Below are 21,665 nucleotides of genomic sequence, written 5' to 3' on the forward strand. Positions count from 1 at the left end.
TCATGTTTTAGAAACTTTTTAGAAACTGATCTAATTTAAATATGAGTTGGCCCTTTTGTAAATTGATGAATGGAATCCACAGAAGTTGAAATACATTTCAAGTTTAAAAACCATTAAATATAATTATAACTCCTCCTTCTGTTTTTTTTTTTTTTTTATACTGAATTCAGAATTTGGGAGTTAAAATTACTTAAAAATAGAAAAAAATCTCTGACCAAATGGATTGGGATAAGTTGGTTTACAGGCTAACAGTAGTCCAAAGGAAATTCTCTGTCCGTTTGTATTTAGATTGTGATTTTCCATGTGTGGGATGGCTGTATATTTCTTTACCTCCTTCATGTTGTATATTCTAGTTTTTACCATCCCCTGGGAGATGTCATTGAACTTGGAAATTGACTGTCCATGAGGAAAGCTCTCTCCCATCTCTTCTCCCTGTGCTTTGTTGAACTGGGCATATAATAGCTTTGCAAATATTTGCAACTCTTTTGTAGTTTATTGTTGTGCTGTATCCTACATGTACTAGAATGCTATTAAGCCAAGTCCAAAATTCTGTAAAACATAAATGATCAGCAATTGAGAACTTGTGTGTTTTAAAGAATGTACCTGGGGCTGTCCTGGTGGCGCAGCAGTTAACTTCACACATTCCACTTTGGCAGCCCGGGGTTTGCCAGTTCGGATCCCGGGTGCAGACATGGCACCGCTTGGCAAGCCATGCTATGGCAGGCGTCCCACATATAAAAAGTAGAGGAAGATGGGCATGGATGTGAGCTCAGGGCAGTCTTCCTCAGCAAAAAGAGGAGGATTGGCAGCAGATGTTAGCTCAGGGCTAATCTTCCTCAAAAAAATAAATAAAGAAAGAAAGAATGTACCTAACCATTTAAACATATGAATAGCAAATAGCAGAGGCCATGTGAAACACGGAGAGATTAGGGTAAGCTCTCTTGGGTCCTTGGGTTGATAAGGGCTTCAAGATGGGGTAGGGTTGCTGCTGGAGGAGGATGGGTGTGGGGGTGCTGATCATCATCCGAGATCAGAAGAAAGCCCTGAGATGGCAGGGACCTGTGAAGCTGAAGAACCTGTGGGAGGACCAGTGTACCTATTTTGACCTGGTTGCCCAGGGCAAGAGGTTCCAGTTGGGGAGAATTTTCGGAAGATCAAGTTGGAGATGGTAGAAAGACTTGACTCCCAGGCTGCATGAATATTTTATACAGTGTTTTGGAGGCTTGTCTCTCAGAAGTTTTGAGCAATTCATGAACAAAAGCAATTTGAGAGTAATCTGGCAGATGGAGGATTCAAATTCAGAGTGGGAATTGAAGCCATTATAAGGATCCTCACAGTAATGCACAGTTTTGTACAATAGCTCACAAGGTGTCTTCATAGCTAATATTTTATTTCATTCATACCAAAATTGAGCCTGTAGCTGGCTACCAGCATGCCTATTCTGTAGAGGATGAACTTGAAAGTCAAAGAAGTCAAATGAACTATGTGGTGATTTTTTTAATTGTAAATGGCCATTATCCATTTTAATTGCAGGAAGCTTAAAGGGTTCTTTCTTGAATTTGTTGCTGTTATGAAGGTGGGGCAAGGGGAACATATCAAAGCTCGTCCATCATATAACCAGGGTTTGTTCAGCATATAATGATCCAGTTTTACTGCTAAGTCAAAGTGTGCCATCTCAACCAGAAAGGTGTTTAAAGTATGTACTTTAGATTCTTCTATGTTTAATGTATAAATAAAATTATCTGAGCAGACAGAGAAGGAAGTGGCTATCATTGATTCCTTTTTTTTTTTTTTTTGAGGAAGATTGGCCCTGAGCTAACATCTGTTGCCAATCTTCCTTTTGTTTTTTCCTCTCCCCAAAGCCAGAGTACATAGTTGTATATCCTCGTTGTAGGTCATTGTAATTCTTCTATGTGGCTTAATGAGTGGTGTGTAGGTCCCTGCCCGGGATCAGAACCAACGAACCCCGGGCCACTGAAGCAGAGTGCACAAACTTAACCACTTGCCCCAGGCTGGCACCTTATCATTGATTCTTAGCAGTGTCCCAAATGAGGTTGCCTTACAAAGGGGCCTAACAGAACCTAGGAAGGATGGGTGTACATGTAAATATACATGAAATACTACATTTCAGGGTGTCATGCTTTGAAATTAGCTTTTGTTGGTTTGGTTTGATTCTGACCAATTGCCTGGCAGTTTGGTGTTCAACTGAATTTTAGAAGTGATAACTGCCCATGATTACCTTTATGACTACCAATAGACGTGAGCCTTGGGTTAGAGAGATGCTCTGCTGTGGTGTTTTTTTGTTGAGTGGCTTCTAGTACTTTCTCTTAAAAACCCTTTTGAAAAGAATTTTTTCCTTTTGTGGAAATGTTGGCTGTCTTCACCGAGGAGATCATCGAATTTCATCACAGGTAGACTCTTCTAAGAACTGACTCATGGAATCCACAGGGTGATAATGTTAACAGCCAGGTTCCTGTGGGGGCAGTGCCTGGGGGTCACCGGGCAGTAATTAGCCGCTGCAGAGTTTGTTCTTATCTTTTGTCTTGCACAGAGCTGCCTCAGAGCCTTTGCCAGGTCTGACTCTGGGCAAGGACGATCCCAAGGCAGTTTATTTAAAGTGAGGGCAGCCGCCCACATCCTAATTTGTTTCCTTGACTGAAGGATGACGCGTTCACAGAAGCCTAACAAACAGAGCATAATTTTAATCCCACCGCTTTTTCAAACATCTTCGACGTTGAACGGTAAAACGACAGGAAAAACCACAAGAGAAATGTTTTCCATACTTTTCCAGAGTTTTGGTCCAGCAACATATCATGTTAACTTGAAGCCCAGTGTGGTTTTTATCCGTGGCACAAATCATGTTGCACACTGTTTAAAGTTGCATGTCTCAGACCAAGAAGCAAGAGCTTTGGTAATGTTTCATCACCTATCCTGACAACCTTGGCCTCTAAACCAGAAACTTTGGGTAGATTTATTTCCTTTATCTTCATTGCTGCTCTCCTTACCCACCCTCTGCTCCCCTATTAGGCACAGCAGTGCTGTGTCCCAATTCTAAAGATATTGCTACTTCTGGTGGGGGAATTATCAATCCGGTTATAGAGAAAGCTGCATCGCAAACAAGAAGCCCTTCAGGCTGAGAGAGATGTTCTGAATCAGCAAACAGATGTAGAAAGTACACTTACCTTAACTGTCCCCTGAGCCTTATTGTTCCCAAGTAACAGCCAGAAAAAAGACTTGAGTTATTTTTAGGGATGTGGACTGGGCCTAATTTTGATTTCTAATATTCTGCCTTTGACCTGTACCCCAAAGTCTTTCTATAAATGCTGCAGTGATAAAGGTCTGCTGGAGAGCCAGCATTTCCCCACACTTCCTTATGACGTCTGGTGAAGAGTTATTTAAGAGGTGTCGTCTAGCCAAGGTGGTTGTGCTTCCCCAAACTTTCTCTGTGACTAAAAAACACGTTTCTGGGAAACTTTTTTTTTTTTTTAACTTCAAGGCCTGGCTGAAATGCTGCCTTCCCCAGGAGGCCTCTGCTAATGCCCTTTTTCCTTCCTCCACCCTTCAAGCTGCAAGTCGTCTCTCCTGCCCCGTGCCTGCATTGGATGCTTTAGCTGTGGCCCTCTTGTCTTGTGGGATCTTCGATTTGTTCTCTCAGTGTTGTTTATGGTTTAAGTCCTGCTTCCCTGTCAGACTTGCAGAGGCCTGGGGTACGCCTTCTGGTCATTTTTATATATCCTGCAAGCCTGTGCCCAGTGGAGATTCAGGACAGTGGGGAATAGACAAGTAAAACCAGCCTTCTGGATGTTCGATTGAATGTCATCAGCTATTTCTTCAGTTCGTGACATTGTCTCCGATTCACATTCCCTCTAGGGCTTTTCTTTACTTCTCTGTCCCCTCCTAAATTCATATATTATCCCAGCCAAATCTTAACCCTTGCAAAATCTCTCTGCCATTGCTTCATCTTTGTTTCTACACCCTGTGTGTTGTTGCTCTGGCCCAAGTGAAAACTTGCCATGCTAGGGAATGGCCTTGCCTGAGGAGTGTCGCTGCTCAGTTTTGGGCTGGGAGTGAAGAGATAAAAAGTTCTACTTATAGATGTGACTTTGGGCAAGCTATGTGGTCCCTTCCTGGCCTCATCCTTTAAATGGGGATGTGGCAAAATGTCTCCTCAGTTCAAGTCACTAAAATTACTATGAAGCACATGTGGGTGCATTTAAATATTACCACAAGTGTGGGGGTCTTTGGTATTTCAGTTGATTGCAGTAAGAGAGTAAGGTACACGTTTTGTCATAGTTGTCACGGTTGGACCAGTGACCCTTAAAATCCCATGAACTTGAACTCCTTTTCATATGCAGATGGGTGTGCTGAAGCTTTCAGCTGAGGGGTAAGGAAGGTTGGGCTGCGGGAAGATGTCCATCCATGGTGGCAGGAGTTGTGGGAAGCTCTGAGGACTTCTATTTTTAAAAACACACACTCCCCAGTTGTAAAGACAGGAACGTCAGGGCGAAAAAAAGACAGGGTGTACTGCTGAAAAATTCTTGGCTAAGAACACAGCGGCATGGCCCTCAGGGAGTGCTGGTCTGAGGTAGAGAGAGGCGAAATGGGGGAGGAGAGGGGACTAGCGATGCCTATGTATGGGGAGGTCTCTGTGCCTTACCTCCCCCCACACACACAGATAACATTTTTTTCAATAAAGTAGCCACATAATTGTGGAACAGGTCGTTCTTTTCTGTGACAGTGTAAAACTCCTTCCTGCCCAACACGAAAGAGAAATAGGTTTTGAGTATTATCTTGTGGACAGACCTACTATTACCTTATCAAGGTTATCTGAACCCTCTTCCCTCCCCCATCCCTACCATGTCTGCTGCCACCATCGCGGCCCCATCTGCATCATTTCATTGGTACCTTGAAGAAAAGAAATAAAAGGGTTCGGATTCTTAGGGATCCCAGTAGGGTTGGTGAGGGAGAAGCTGAGTTGGCCAGTACTGGACGTTGAGCCTTAACCACAGTAAATTAGGAATAACACTTGCCTCTGCTTCAGACTTGCACCTCTTTGTAATTTATACCCCCGAGTTGCTCTACACTGTGGAAAAGTTTAATTAGGTCCTCAAGCTGTACGATAAAGTTGTCACCAGGAATGAAGAGGAAGAAGTAAGAGGCCGGGACTAGAGCTGCGTGTCTGAGAGGAGCCCCTCTTCAGTACGCTTGAGTGATGGCAGCAAGGTGCAAATCCGGGGACAGGCCAGGTCTGCCATGGAGGTTCACTGAGGAACGCCACCACACCCAGGACTGGAGGAAGTCTGCGAGATGCTCCAAGTCAGGGACAGACAGGTGGAGGGAGCCTTGAGATGCTCCTCTCTCGGGCCAGAAGAAGCCTAGAGACCCTAGAGGAACAGCACTTTGCCCAGGGCCCCAGGGTTGGTGGTGGCCCTAAGAGTAGAAGATGAGACGTCCAGGTCTCTGGACTCCCAGACAGAAGCCAGAGAGTGTCACATTCAAGTTGTGTGACAGTCCAGATTCCTGCCATTCATTAGCTGTGTGGCACGGCCAAGTTTCCTCATTTGTTAAGCTTTGCTATTTCTCTGAGCTACTTTCTCATTTGTTCGTCTGTTCTGTTGTGTGGACACATTCATTCAGTCCATGCATCTGAAGGTCCTCTTCTTATTAAAAAGTCCCCTATAGAGCATGTTCCTATGTTAACATTCCGCTTATATGCCCATACTTTCCCATGTCCCTTCTCATATTTTTTTTTCCCTTAAAGAAGTTTTTAATAGTTTCCTTTAACAAAAAACGAGGAGCATTTTTATGGGACTGTCTACAAGTAATTACAACATTCTACGAGATTCCCGGATGAAAGTGATCATATATGCAGAAAGCAGTTAGCATTATGGGATAATATATATTAAAATATAAAACGTGAAAAGTAAGACTTACCAGGCTAGCCAAGTATTTGTATCTTCATTGTTCAAACTGTAGTATGTTACCCGAGGAGCTATTGAAGCCCATTTCAAGGTAAATCATAACAGGAAGTAAGCAATTTCCTTTTATTCACTAAAAACTAAAGAGGTGCATTAGTTTGCTGAGATACATGAAAGAACATTGTAACTTGTAGTACCCCTGAATTGACGTCAGCTTCCTAAATTTAAAATGCTGACTGAACATGTGTGTGTGTATGTGTATGTGAGGGGGTGGATGCAAAACAAAATGTGACTTCCGCCTGCTTTGTTAATCACAAAGAATAAATAATAACACTGGGCTCTCTAGTGAATTGAAGGCTGTAATTCACTCTCGAGCTCCCCTGTTGTTTTAGAAACCACTTGAACTGGGTTCTCTGAGGCCCGTCTTGTATCAGCAGACCAGTTTGAGTGATCCCCTGCTTATAATCACCCCATAGTAGCCTCTCATCCTTGCCTGTTTTAGCCTTAATTCCTTTATCAGAATGGCCTAAATTCCTGCCTACGCTTTTAAGATTTCTTTGTTTGAACACACCTCAAACACTGATTACTCCCCAATTTTTTATTTATAAAACAGTTGACTGTGTTACTAGTTTGCCCTTGAAATTTTGTCTGCAGTTCATTCAGATCTTTTTTGAGCCCTTACTACATGCTGGTTGGAGGTGCTGGAGATACAGGAGTGAAGGAGACCAAGACCCTGCCATCACGGCCCTCACATTCTAGAGATTCAGTGAGAGGGGACAGTAGGTAGCTAAGAATGGAAAGAATGTTTTCTTTTTGTATTTCCCCTCTTAACTTCTCATTTCGCTGTGGAAAGAGCCATGCTATGGGTGACTGGGCCCCTATAGTCTGATTCCATCCCTGCCACTAAGTAGTAGATAAGCAAATCACTTAGGATGTCTCATTCTGTATCTTGTGAGGTTGACAGCAGGCTGTGTGTACAGGTATTTGCCCCCAGATATTATCATAATATCTAACAATTGCTGTCACTAGTGGTATTTAGCTGTCTTGCTGGGATCATTGGTATCCATCAGAATTCAGAAAACAGCTTGTTTACTCATTTTGGTCCATATCCAACTGCAGTGGTACCCACCCCATGAGGCACTTCTCTAGTGGGGATGCTGAGAAATCTTAGAGGATGGGTGATGGAATATTGCTTTGCTGAAATTGGAGAACCAGAATTTCCACACCAGTCTGTGGTGGGCCCCAATCCATTAGTCATGGATGACTTCCCTCAGGAGTCCTGGACCATGGAGAGGCCTAGGACAAATCCCTGGCCTTAACTGTCCAAGTGGTCTACAATTAATAGCTGGCAGGAAGACTGCATCTTAAACTCTCCCTTCTGATCGCTTCTGGTGTAGTCGAGGTGGTGGGGCAAGTGATGCTAAGTAAGAGTAGCTGCTTATTGTGCCAGGCTCAGGGCTGGGTTTTTCACAGGTACCATTGCATTTCAGTCTCAACTAGTAATTGTATAGTGGGTCTTTGAACTCGCATTTGTCTGACTCCCATAACCTCTGCTTTTCCCATGATTGGGAATTCTCTTTCATTCTCAATTTATGAAATTATAATTTTTTTCCCCTTTTAACTATCCGCAATTCTCTGTGAGCTTTGAATGCCCATTTACTTATGAAAATGGGTCTTGATTGGATAGTTTTTTAGGGGTTTTATGTTTTAATGGCTTTAGGGGGTTAATAACTTGTAAGGTGCCCAAGCCAGTAAGTAACAGAGAGCATCTGTTGACTTCAGTAATAAATTTTAAACTTGTTTAGAATTCTGCTTATGTGTTAAATTTGAGTTTCTCCAGTGAGTCCTTTTTGTATCTTAGATGATTTATATCTTTCTGGGGAATCATTTAGAGTGTTTTTTTCTTTTAAACAAGTGGTCTTCATAAAGACTAGGGCAGATGGATATATATCACACTTACTCAAACATCTGGACCAGACAGGGCAGTTCTGTTTGATGTTTGTTACAGAAATGGCACCATCAAATACTAACAACTGTTTTATTCTAATCTTAACATCATGTTTAAAACATTCCTTTCTCTTTTCTTCTTTGCAACTCAGTATCGCTCTCCTGACTGGCAGAGACAGGAGGAGTAGATGTCCACGCCCACAGACCCTGGCGCGATGCCCCACCCAGGGCCTTCGCCGGGGCCCGGACCCTCTCCTGGACCCATCCTTGGACCTAGTCCAGGACCTGGCCCCTCCCCAGGTTCCGTCCACAGCATGATGGGGCCAAGTCCTGGACCTCCGAGTGTCTCGCACCCTATGCCTACCATGGGGTCTGCCGACTTCCCACAGGAAGGCTTGCATCAAATGCATAAGGTAAGAGCGCATTCTCCCGTTCAGTCTTGTTTCCTGAGTCGTGGATGGCTGATATTCCTGATAACCCCCCTCTCTTTTGTCTACTATTGTTAACAAGAGAATCAAGCTAGGTCTCTGTCATATCTTGTATATTATTAAAAACATACCTCCTGAGGCTCTTTTCTTGTTACAGATGTCGCACCGGGCAGGAAGATCAGATCTTGGCTTTAGAAAAATCCGAGATAAAATATGCGGTTCTGATGGTTAGATCTGTGATTTGTGGGTTACAGGTATTTTGGCTCAGTGAAGAAGTTTATCAGTAAATAAGTTTTGTTTTTTTTAAGTGACTTATATCATCCATGAATGAATGTGCTGAAAAGTATTTGTCCCTAAAAATGTTGATATTTATTTTTAAAATTAGATCTCAAAGAATGAAAGGAAAATGAGTTCTTTGCTAATGGATTTTTTTTTTAAAGCCTTTATGGAAATAAAGTACTTTCTAGGGGGTCCTAAAGTGTACTTTGCCGTCTTTCTGTGAAGTGGCTTTATTCTGCTTTTGGAACAGGGCTCTGGTCTTGGAGAGCTCAGGTCCAGTTGTAATAATAATCTGCTCAGGTTATAATAATCCTCTATTGATGAGGCTCGGTGACCAGATTGGTATGATTTTGGCATTATGCTTTCACAGGAGACACAAAGAAGAGAGCACAGGCTTTTGAGAAAGTAAACAAGATGTTCTGCAACTGTTTGCTTTGACAGTTAGCAGTAGCCAGGGAACATCTATGAGGCCTTGCGTGTCACCCAAAGATTGTAATACGGGACAAGTAGAGGTTTTGCATCCCTTTTGGACACTGTCACAGGGGGATGGGGGCGGCGGGGATGCCTCTTGATATTAAGTAGACAAGCTGTGTAAGACACTGGTTTAAAACAGAAGGATTACTGTAGCAAAGAGCAAATCTTTCTTCTAATTGTGTAGGACTGTTGGTCGATTTTAAGGTAAAGCATCGGAGCCCGGAAGAGAAGATCCGATTTTTACAAATTTGTTATTTGATGATTTTCAAATCAGGAAAGTAATATATGCATGTTTTGAAAGTAAAACCGTACTGAGATAAATACAGTCATGTGCCACTTAGCAACATTTTGGTCAGCGACGGGCCGCATAGACGACGGTGGTCCCATAAGATTAGTACCATACAGCCTAGGTGTGTGGTAGGCTGTACCATCTAGGTTTGATGTTCGCACAATGATGAAATCACCTAATGACGCATTTCTTAGAACCTATCCCTGTCGTTAAGCAACACATGACTGTAAAAGAAACAGTTAATCCTGTTTTTACCCCAGGGATCAGCTTATTGTACGTGCTTTTCACATCTTTTACATTTAGGAAAAATGCAAGTAAGCACGGGCATGCAGATACAGGTGTGATTTTTCTAAACATTTTCTTTGACCATAATAGAATCATATTGTCATTATTAATTAGTCTGAAACTTCCTCTTTTTTTTTTTTTTAAAGATTTTATTTTTTCCTTTTTCTCCCCAAAGCCCCCCAGTACATAGTTGTGTATTCTTCGTTGTGGGTTCTTCTAGTTGTGGCATGCGGGACGCTGCCTCAGCGTGGTCTGATGAGCAGTGCCATGTCCGCGCCCAGGACTCGAACCAATGAAACACTGGGCTGCCTGCAGCGGAGCGCGCGAACTTAACCACTCGGCCACGGGGCCAGCCCCTGAAACTTCCTCTTTTCATTTAAAAATATATCGAGGATAGATATCCCTGTGATATCCCCGAGTTCTCTTCGTCCTTTTTTTGTTTTTTTAAAACACATTTTTACCTTGTCAGGTATCTGAGGAAATAAAGCTGGTTGTTTTCGATATCATATTTTTAGGAGACGTATTGAACATGTCGACATACTGAAGTCATTAAATTGTCTTGTGTTCATATTAAATTAATTTGGGAGCTGTATTAGAGATCTGATCTGTCACTTGTAAACCTTAGTCCAGGTGGGTTAAATAGTTTCAGAATGGTTCAAGGATGCTCACCTCCAAAATGAAAGAAAATTTGATGGAAAGACTTCACTAACCTTTATTATTATTTAAGCGTTTAAAAGTTATATGTGGGAGCGAGCGCTGGGTCAGTGTGACTTTTGTACTGGATTGTTTTCATTGATAATTATCTCTTCTGACCCCTCCTGTTTGATTTCCTCACACCTTTGTCACCCAAATTCTTGTTGTCTATGAGAGAGACGCTCATTTTTGTTTTGCGCTCATGCTGCACGTTTTGCATGTTTTGCCACCCTGCTTTTCCTTAGCCCCCAGCCCTGCAGATAACTGCCTGCGTGGGGACATGGTCAAGTGCCTGGAGTTCGCACCTGCCGACCAGATGCCTTCACTTTCCTAGATTCTTTTTATAGGCAGCTTTATTCCTTGTCTCTCTTCTCCTTCTCCCTCTGCGCTTCAGCTTTTTGCTTTTCAACATTACTAGAAATAAATAAACAAGTGGCCTAAATACATCTGCTGCATTGCTCTGATTTCCTCTCTATTATTACTATTTAACAGACTCAGAGACACTCTTTAGACCAAATGCTTCCCATTTTTCTTCTGAACATCCTCTTTATGGTAAATTTTTCCTCTTTTCAAGCGCATGCTTTTGACTCTGCAGAAATTAACTTTCCTTTCTCCAAAACTGCCAACACTCATACTTTCTTGCTTGAAGTCATTTGGTTTCTATAAACTCCTGGAAATATTCCTTTCAGGCTGTTTTGAAAATTGCTATTCCAGTTTGGGGAGGAATAGACTTTTTCTTTTTCAAACACATGCTCCATTGCCCATTCTGGATTGGATTAACGTCAATTCAATAGTTATTTATTGCATGTCTGTTGTGTTCTAGGCCTCACGTCCTGTTTCCAGCCCCTGTGTTCTTTACTTTTTCCAGGCTGTGCCTTTAACCTTTTTCCGTCTTCCTCCCTCTGTAGAATAGCTTCATCCATTTCACCTTCCGTCCATTTCAGAATTCACTCGCATTCACTGCTCTACCCGTCTGTTCCTCTTTTCCCAACTGCCATGGAACTTTCTGGTTTCAACTTTTAAACTTTCCATAGTTCCTTCCCCTCTGATGAAACAAAATTACTGAAAAAGTAGATCATTGCAGACACTTCAAACAGTCTTCCTTCAGACTTTGGATGAACTTCAGCCTAATGCAGGTTTCAGGACTTACTTAAAAGGGTATGGACGAGTAGTTTGTATTTGTTTACCTTGTGAACAGGACTTCATTTTTATTTGCAGGTTTTGACGTTACAAAAAAATTGTCAACTGTTTAAAGCCTTGACTTTGGATTTACAGATAGTTTCGATGATCCTATTGGTGTAGTCTTTTTATTTTTTTGTCCCCATCTATAAAATATATGTAGTATATAATAATATACGTCATGTAAGTGTAAAAATAGGACTATCATATGGATAGTAGATGATCGTCCACACTTCTGAAGACTTTAGGGAGGGGTCTTAAAACTCCAAATAGAAATTTTGTACCTTAAAGCGGTGTCTAATTGATGTCCTTTCAATGTTACAGCCCATTGATGCTTTGCACGACAAGGGGATTGTAGAAGATCTCCATTGTGGATCCATGAAGGGCACCGGCATGCGACCACCTCACCCGGGAATGGGCCCTCCCCAGAGTCCGATGGATCCACACAGCCAAGGTCTGTGTCTGCTACGTACCTGATTTTGGCTCCAAACCTTAGTCGTTCATCTTTCCTATTGGTTATTTTAATTATGACTTCCCAAGAACACATCTAAGGAAGATTGAATCCAGCAGGTGTCTTTTCCTTCTAGAAATCTCCCCCAACCCTCACCAACACAACTTTATGATTTATATGGGCAGTTTTATTTCCAGAATCTTGTCATTTTACTAGTCACCATGTGTCCAAGCACTTTGCAAAGTGCTTTATGTCCTTTATGCAGAATCTTTATCGTGATCTTGTAAGGTAAATTATGTGACCCCCGTTTTATAGATGGGTAAGCTAAAGCTCGGAGAATTTACCTTGTTTTCCTAAGTTTACACATCCGATAAGTGACAAGGCCAGAAGGGGAATGCAAGTCTGCCTCCTAACCACAGCATTGACGTGAAGATAAGATGAGCCCCCTGTGTCCCTTGAAGTGCGCGCTCATACACTGTCTGTAAGCTGGCTTCTTCTGGCAATGGGATCACCTGTCATTGCTGGTGCGTGGCTGTGTTACTCTCCTAGAGCTGCTGTAACAAATTACCACAAACGAGGTGGCTTAAAACAGGAGAAACTGATCCTCTCACAGTTCTGGAGGCCAGAAGTCTGAAGTCAAGGTGTCAGCGAGGCCACGCTCCCTCTGAAGGCTTTAGGGAAGAACCCTTGCCCCTTGCTGGCTTCTGGCGGTTGCCTGCAATCCTTGGCATTCCTTGGCTTGTAGATTTATCACTCCAGTCTCTGTCTTGATGTCCACATGACATTTTTCCTGTATGTCTATACCAGATTCCCCTCTGCTTATAAGGACACCAGTCATTGGATTAGGGCCCGCCCTAATCCATTATGGCCTCATCTCACTCGGTTACATTTGCAAAGCCCCTGTATCCAAATAAGGTCACAGTCACTGGTACTGGGGTTGGGGCTTCAACATAACCTTGTTGAGGACACAATTCAACCCACAATAATGGCCAGATCAATATATGGTATATTTCTCTTCTCCTTCATGGCTTCTTCCCTCACTATTGAAGGCATATTAAGATAACTCAAAGTCCTTTGAATACAATGTAACCTGTTGTCAGAATCATTGTATGGTCATTTCAACATGCAAGGGGCATGGGTTATCTAGCACTAATTAATAATAATATGTGGATACTCAAATTCAAAGCTTAATGGTTTTATGTGTTACTATATACACTCCTTTGTAATTTAATGTGTGTGAGTTTTTTTCCTCCATCCATGATCAGACACCCATCCACCTGAGGGAAGACTTTTGGCTCTCAGGATTTAGAAAATGTATTCACAGTTTTGTTGTTGTTTTTAATATGAATAAGCAAGTCATGGAGGCACAGGAGTGCTTCTTCACTAGTATTTGAATGTATTTTTGAATAGCCCAGACTCTAATCTGAATTTTGATGGTAGGCAGGCGTAGGTGTTGCAGATAACTCATAGAATCTTGGCCATGTCAGAGAAGTACCCTGAATCACTGGGACTTTTTGCAGTACAGGAAGAAAAAATTTGACCCATGCAGTGTTAAGAGTAGATTAAAACAGCACTTCCAGGTTTATCATTTAAATCCTGAGGAACCAGATGTGTTCACAGAGCTAACATAGATCTCATTTTTAATACCTGGCAGGTGTAGATGAGTTATATTCAGGGATTCTCAAAGCCAGGTGCTTGCTGTATCTGCTCCTGGCTTTGCAGTACCTCAGGTCGTGAGGCCCTAGGAAAACTCCAAAAGAGAAACTGCTTTAAAGGCATGAATTATAATTGAGAGCGCTGTTACTTTTATTTCTCTTAAAATTTCTTTCATTGCTTGGTTCCCTTCTTCAACTTAAATGATGATTTTTCTTGGAATCGCCAACACTTGGCACAATGTCTACCACGTGACTGGAGAGATACTTGGTAAATTTTGTTCAATTAGGTAGTGAAGTGAACCTATGCTTTTAAAAGTCACAATTTTAAGTGGATCTTAATTTTGATATAATTTTAGTAAGTTATAATTATTTTGAAATGCAGAGGCCTGCATTCAGTGGAATCAGAATTAGCATGTAATATTTTTCTCTAAAATAGTAAAGTGCATCGTAGGCGGGGGAGTGAGTTACTTAAAAGTATATTTTTGAATAAAGTATTATTGGTATAATGCAGTCTTATTCTATATAATGACCTAAAAAGACTCTGTAATAGCATGTATCTTTAAGAAACCCCACGTGGAAGCCATGTCTAAAGGCACAGGTAGAGAGAGAAGTGGTATTGATCAGAAGGCTGCCAGCTCTCACTACCTAGCAACTGTTAGGTTATTTTAGGGTATTGGTTGAGAAGCAAAACCATTTCCTTCAATAAATACTGAATTGTGAACCTTATGGTCCAAATGATAACATTGTTTATTTTTGGTCCATTGGATAGAAAAAGCCTTCAAAGGCAAGTATATAATATTTAAAGTGTGTGTGTGTGTGAAGAGAAAATTCATATAAAATTGGCTCTTCTAAGTTCAAGATTATTAAAAGGAGAGAGGTGATTGCTTCTCTTTGAAGCAAGGTGAAGCTGGGAAGATAATAGCCCTTGAAGACTCGGGAAGGAAAACTAACACTTTTTGACTTCTTTTGAATGAGCAAATCAAACCAGATTTCAAAAACAGCATATTCTGCATCAGCACTGTCATCCTACAGACAAATGTGTATTCACTCTCAGGCAATTTCTTCACTTTGTTTTCTCAACTAAAGATAATTACCAAAATATGTTATGTTGTTTCATCATTTAGATTCTGTTTTTCCTGAAGTTTTATGGAATGCTAGTCATGTAGGAAAAAAAAGGCTCTCTTTTTAGCTGAAACATTGTCACATTTTTCATGTCATACTATGATAGAATGATTGTATTAACATCCCCTATAAATTCTAGGAAATAATTTTTCCCAACCCCAGTTTCTTCTCATCACATTTGAGGTAAAATTCTGTGGTAGTGGTTAATTCTGGAAAATAATTTTTAGTCCACTCTTAGTTTCTTATCAAATTTGAAGGAAAATTATTGTGTATTAATTTTCAAGTGACCAAATTACTCTTTTCATAGTTTGAATTATTGTGTTTAATGGAACTGTCTCACCTTCATAACTTTGTCTTGCCCGTAGTTCATAGTTTAAAAGAGTGATTTGAAAAACAGTGTTATATAGTTGAGCTGAGGCTGGATTGTCTAATGTTTTGGTGCATTGTATTAGGCAGCCTATTATTTATCATTGTAGGCTATCATTGATGACCTTAGGAAGTAGGAGAGAACAGAGGACAGGAGACATTTAACCCATTTCAACCCCTGGTAGTAACCCTACTAATGTCAATAACTTTGGCAGGAAGTTCTTCCCCCTCTGGTAGATGAAGGGCTGGCCAAAAATATGTCAGGAGGGTGCTTTCCTATGAACAAACTACCATTTTGTACCAGCATGACAATTAAGGGGTGAATGTAAGCCTCATTAAGAGGGAAGGATGTTAATGATGAAGCTAAGTGTATGGTTATTGATATTCTCTAAGTGTTCGTTGTTATAAATAACAACATACTGGGATTTCAATTCTGCTCGTCTTGCAGGCTGATTTCAGGAGGATTTTCTTGGCTGGCGTATTTGGCTAGCTAACCCTAATTGCCGCATGGTGCTTCCTAATGGAGTAGTCATTTGGGGAATAAGTTAGCAGTTCTGCCGTTTCTCTTCAGGGTAGGATTTCTCTGAGTGGAGTTCTACTTCTCACCAGTTGATAGGACAGACCCTCCTCTTGTCTTAGGGGATCAGGCTAAATTTGTTTCCCTCTCCCAATGGCAATTTGAGGTCAAAGTAACCATATTCTTTATTCCCTCTAGTCTTGTGAGTGGTGACGGTGAGTCCCCAGTCCAGTGTCGGTCAAATATTCTGGGGCTTCTATGATTCCACATAGATGCTCTGAGCTGTTTCAGCTCACACTTAACATAGCATCAAACATACTGCAGAGGTCTAATAAAAACCTATGTGATGACCTTTATAATGGTGACGTGAGTGCATTTATTTAATCTAATCTTTTATATTGTGTCTTAGGACACCTTCGACTTGATTAATTAGCAGTTTAAATTCAGGGCAGCCTTTCCGATGGCGGTCGGCCACTTTGTTCTCTCCTTCATCTTGGATCTCCCTCCAACAAGGCTCAGTGATATGCTTTTCTAGGAATTCTTTGGCCAGGCTGTCCGTTCATCTCCTGAAATAAATTCTGTGAAATTTTTGTACATTTTGACTTTTCTTCCCCAAGCAAAGTATTCTTTATTTCTCATTTAGATATCTTAAATCCCAAACACATTGCTCTTGTTTTTATGTTCTATTGCAAGTGTTTCTAAAAGATTTTTGAAACTTTTAAGTCCTTAACTTATTTTTGTAAAACCAAATTAATATTAGATCATGGGAAGAGCATACGCATTGGAATCAGACAAACCTTGGTTTGAGTCTTGGAGCTGCCAAGATCTAATTGTGTGACCTTGGGTAACTCGCTTACTCCCTGAGTCTCAGTTTCCTCATCTTAAAAAATGAGGTGACAATACATATCTTCTGGGGATGTTGTGAGGATTGAAAAAATAACATATGCTCCACGCATATCCTTTTAATTCTCCTTACCATTTCTGTGCTCTCACAAGCCTTGTATCCACTGGCCAGAACCACCATCTTGCCTTTGGTCTTACCCACCCATGGCAAAGTCCTTGGAGACCAATGATCTAATCTTTAGTCATAACCAGTGACATAAGCAGTGACTGATGATCCTAAGAGTATAAACACCCCAGCTTCTTCACCCCTTCCCTGGGATGATTTGGAGGCAAATTATTTACCTTAGATTCCAGAGCTTCTGCAAGAGATTAATCTTCAGACACCCATTGCAGCAGCTGGTAATAATACACCCCTTGTTGGTTGCCTTCCCTTCCTTATATCACCTGTCCATAGCCCTGCCAGTGTCCCTACACCTTCTAAATAAATCATCTGCACTCAATCCTCCCATCAGACTCTGGTTCTGGGGAGAACTCAACTAAGATAGCATGTACAATGCCTTTCGTAGTGCCTCCAACAGTGGAGGCCGTCCATAATTGCAAATTATTCATAACGTGCATAATAATAAACCAAGTAATATTTTCTATCCCCATAAGAGACTCTTCATTCCCCCCTGCAATATAGTAGACACCTGCAGGTTTTGTTCTCTAGGTTGGAGCTACTTTTAATGTATAATACTATACCCTGGTGCCTTTCCTTGAGGTGTACAGTAGCCACTAACAATTTGCCTTCTAGGACACTCATGGCTATTGATCACTTGCAATGTGGCTAGTCCTTGAGCCAGCCCTGATGGCCTAGTAGTTAAAGTTTGGCCCTCTCACCACTTCAGTGGCCTGGGTTCATTTCCCGGGCACGGAACCACACCACCCAGCTGTCAGTTGCCGTGCTGTGGCAGCGGCTCACACAAAAGAATGAGAAAGACTTACAGCTAGGATATACACCCATGCACTGGGGCTTTGGGGAGAGAAAAAAAAAAAAGAGGAAGATTGGCAACAGATGTTAGCCCAGGGCAAATCTTTCCCTGCCAAAAAAAAAAAAAGAAAAGAAAAGAAATGTGGCTAGTCCAAGTTGAGATGTGCTGTAACTTATTATGAAAAAGAGAATGCAAATTATCTCTTTAATGATTTTTACATTTTGAAATGATAATATTTTGGGTCTGTTGATTTAAATGAAATACATTATTAAAATTGGTTTTGTCTGTTTCTTTTACTTTTTAATGTGACTCTTAGAAAATTTTAAATGATATTCATCATATATAAATAAATTTTAAATTATATATAATTATTAAAATATATATCCTTAAAATTTCTATTAGGCACTGCTGATCTGGCAAATTATCAAAATATTCAGGACTGTCTCTCTGTCAGGGCCATCGGGAGCAACCTGTGATCGCCTTTTGTGTTTTCTTCTAGGTTACATGTCGCCACACCCATCTCCGTTAGGAGCCCCAGAGCACGTCTCCAGCCCTATGTCGGGAGGAGGCCCGACCCCACCGCAGATGCCGCCAAGCCAGCCAGGGCCCCTCATCCCGGGTGATCCACAGTCCATGAACCAGCCCAACAGAGGGCCGTCGCCTTTCAGTCCTGTCCAGCTGCATCAGCTGCGAGCTCAGATTTTAGCTTACAAAATGCTGGCGCGGGGCCAGCCCCTCCCCGAAACACTGCAGCTTGCCGTCCAGGGGAAAAGGACGTTGCCTGGCATGCAGCAGCAGCAGCCCCAGCAGCAGCCGCCGCAGCCACAACCGCAACCACAGCAGCCGCCGCAGCAGCAGGCCCTTATTAACTACAACAGACCATCTGGTAGGTTAATATGCAACCAAATGAATAATGCGATGGTCTAACTCGGATAAGGAAACCTGCTACCTGCATAGAAGCGCTGGGTTGGTAGAAAGCCAGGGCTGACTTAGCCTTTTGTTGTACCTCGCTGGCTCCCTTGTCTTGCTTCATTTAGTTGGCCAAGATTCTGGGTCTCCTCTGCCGTAGGGTCCTAGAGTGGTGCCTCTTAACCTTTGGAGACTGGTGCAAGCTGGGGACCTAGGAAGAAGGCACTGTCCCCCATGATTTCACGTTCCCTTTCAAGGGGTTCAAGGTTTGTCGGAAGCCCATCCACACACCCCGGTTAAGAACCCGTGCACCCAGGGCATTCCATCGCCACAACACACTCCTTGAGTCGGCTCTCCTCGAGCCGTTTTATGTTTGTTGATTTATTTACTTCTACCCCTTTTTGTTGCAAAAAGCATTTGCGGAGGCTTCCAAGGAGCACACCTGCAGTCAAATAATTATCAAGCAGAAAATCAGAAACAAAGGAAAATAGAAATTGAGGTCAGGGAGGTCGGGAATGTGGGGACCACCAGAGCGCCCCTGGTTGCTGCATCTGAGCTTCCAAGATGGCTTCAGGTTCCTGGCATCAGGAAAGGAGACAGGTTGGGTACCTAATTCTCACCATTTGGAAGGAAGCTGCTCACCCATGCTTCTCAGAGTACACAGAGCCTTTATACTCTCTAGCATGAGAGTACAGAGTAGATTTCCCTTGGGGGATTATTCCTCAAATTATTGTTTTTATTAGTAATATAAGAGGCACTGCACGATAGAGGCATCAGTAACATTTGTGCATCATAAATAGAGTAACAGAATCCACATGGCCTATTTCCGAGATACCCCAGCATCAAATCTGAAGCTGCAACATTATGTAATGGGTCGAAATGAGATGGTCCTTCGTATGGCCTACTGGTGGTCTGGCTTGATCCCACTGATTGAATTCAGAGGTGTAAGGGGCTATAGAATGACCTTCCATGAACACTGTTTTCTCTGGCAAGGTTTTGTTAACAACTGGATAAGTAGAGTGTTTATGGTTCTATTCTAACAAGAGCTTTGAATTCCAGGGAATTTGAATTCCATAGAATTTGAATTCCAGGGGGCACTTCCTTGACATGGACGTCATTTCCTGCGAATGCTTCCCTCTCACTTGGGTAAGCCCTGACAATTAGTTTGGGATACTGGTGCTCCTCCTAGGTTTTGCGACTTAGACAACGAGAAAGAGTTCAGATTCTTATTATTTTTTAGTGTTCTACCTTCTGAGTTTGTAAGTGTTTCTTTTCTGGTAGAAGTAGCTTTAAGAGTTGCCCTACCTGAAGGGTAAACTCATCTTGTCAATTGTAAATGTAGCCTTAGGAATGGGTTTTTAAAGAGCAAGAAAGTATCGTGTCATCTCCAGGTTTCTGTGTGGTGACTATGGCGCTTTGGTAGGGAGAACATTATATGGAAGTGAACATTAGGAACTGAAAAGGTCGTATGAGAAAACTGTGCAGAAAATGGTAGTTTGAACACTCAGTGTATTTAGAGGTTTTAAAACTGCAAAAGTCTAGCTCTCAGGAATGCAGCCAGAGAAGAGGAAAAATCTGTGTGTCTATGAATGTGTGTAGCTTATACTTAGTGCCTTCCATCTGACCTCATGCACCATGCTCAGTAATAAGTACCTTGCACACGTGACATATCTAGACTATGGAGAGCTGGGATTCAGATGCTAGTAGTCTGACTCGAGAACCCATTAACCACTTCCTCGTGCTGGTGCTGGCTCCTTTAGGACAACATGGCTCCTGAACAGGGAAAGAATCTGTCACAAAATCTTTGCACCCAATGCAAGCATTTTCCTCCTGTGTGTAAAAAGGAAAAGTACCTCAGCTCCTTACTTAGAGCCTTTTTATTCATACTCTAGACACAAGGTGAACAAAATTGGTAATCTTGATGTCCCACATCTCAGTATATGAGGAGTATTAGCTCTGAGTTTCCAGGAGAGGCTGAGTGGTAACAATCAGAGAGTTGGTAGTTTAAGGAGGAGGGAGCAAACCGGTAGTTCCCAGAAGGCGGTGGTGTAGACCTGTCATAAAGGCACACTTCTTCGTACATGGCACCTTGTCCTGGGGTGTCCCCTCCACACACCTCCATGGGCAGTGGTATTTTTAAAGTGCCCCAGACTCAGCAAGAAAAGATTCCAACATATTGTTTAAGAAGGCAGGAAGCTGAATGATCTGAGAACCTTTTCACCCAAAGTCAAAAGAATGAGATCAAGTGAGGTCGCAAAACTTAAAGGATGAAGTTTCAGTTATCTGGACACTTGTACATAATAAATACTTTGTGTCCTAATAAACACAATCCTGCACACGTTTTCTGGTTCATTTCCAGAAGAGAGGGCTCCATTTTTTTTTTTTTTTACCAGTGCCTCCATCTTCCCTCACCAGGCCCCTGTCATTAGGGGGAGTTCATTTTATTACTCACTGCTCATGTCTTTTGTATTTCTAGCAGTCAGACTTCATTAGAAATGAAAATATTTGAGTAGATATCGTTTTGTGCCAGAGTGGGCAAGGAGGCCGTGGATAAAGGAGGAAAGAAGATAGCTCCCTCAAATAGGGCAGAGCCATTCGTGCTGCTGAGGAGGAGGTTGCATCTGACAGCATTGCTGAACTTGTCCCCACATCTCCGATTTCAGAGGGAGATGGTCACTTTACGTGACAAAGGTATCTTTTTGGATTGACATTTAGGACAAATCAAAATAAGGCAAAAAAAATTTTTTTCAGTTAATATTACCTTTATTAATTGCTATTAATTGTTTATCTCCTCCCCGTTTTTAATAAAAAAATTATGATTGTTTATAAATACCTCTACTAATATTTCAGGAAAAAATAAAAGTCTAAGTATGTCCATTTATCTGGAGGCAGCTGTGGTTCCATTTTTCTTTTGTCCCGTTTCTTGGTGTTACTCATGTGTGAAGAGAATCTTTTTGGCTGGGGTGGTCTGCCTCAAACCTCCTCCAAAGTTATAATTCACCAAAAGTGACAGCGTCGTAGCCACCAGCAGAGAATTACAGTCTGACTGGAGGAATCGCTCACTGAACAAATAGCTCTTCAGTCCTTGTCTGCTGGGGGCTCCACTCATATCCGGCCTGTCAGTTTTCTTCTCATTTTGATTCATTTTTCCTTTTAGAGAGTAAAGCAAAATTAAAAATGGGAACTGAAAAAGTCTTGGTTTTTTTCAGAGTGGTGAGGGGAAAGGACCTCATGGTAGAAAGTAAAAGTTTTATTGCTGATTTTTTTTCAGCGCGTGTCCCTCTCCTGCTTCCCTCTTCTTTTTTCAGTTGTCTAAAATTTCTTAGTATGCTCAATTTA

The 21,665-nt window shown here is 41.8% G+C and overlaps 1 protein-coding gene across 6 annotated transcripts in view; it reads left to right on the forward strand.

The window, feature by feature from the left end:
- The window catches only part of SMARCA2 (SWI/SNF related, matrix associated, actin dependent regulator of chromatin, subfamily a, member 2), a 166,771-nt gene that overhangs the window by 5,946 nt on the left and 139,160 nt on the right, over nucleotides 1-21,665 (forward strand). For all 6 annotated transcript variants that reach the window (XM_014735432.3, XM_070248197.1, XM_070248194.1 and 3 more), the window contains exons 2-4: nucleotides 8,018-8,278; nucleotides 11,817-11,946; nucleotides 17,917-18,303. In XM_014735432.3, coding sequence (XP_014590918.3) covers nucleotides 8,054-8,278; nucleotides 11,817-11,946; nucleotides 17,917-18,303 — 742 coding nt within the window. In that variant the 5' untranslated portion in view covers nucleotides 8,018-8,053. The remainder of the gene's footprint in view (nucleotides 1-8,017; nucleotides 8,279-11,816; nucleotides 11,947-17,916; nucleotides 18,304-21,665) is intronic.

Source organism: Equus caballus, chromosome 23 (assembly GCF_041296265.1).
Source record: "Equus caballus isolate H_3958 breed thoroughbred chromosome 23, TB-T2T, whole genome shotgun sequence".
Classification (NCBI taxonomy): Eukaryota; Metazoa; Chordata; class Mammalia; order Perissodactyla; family Equidae; genus Equus; species Equus caballus.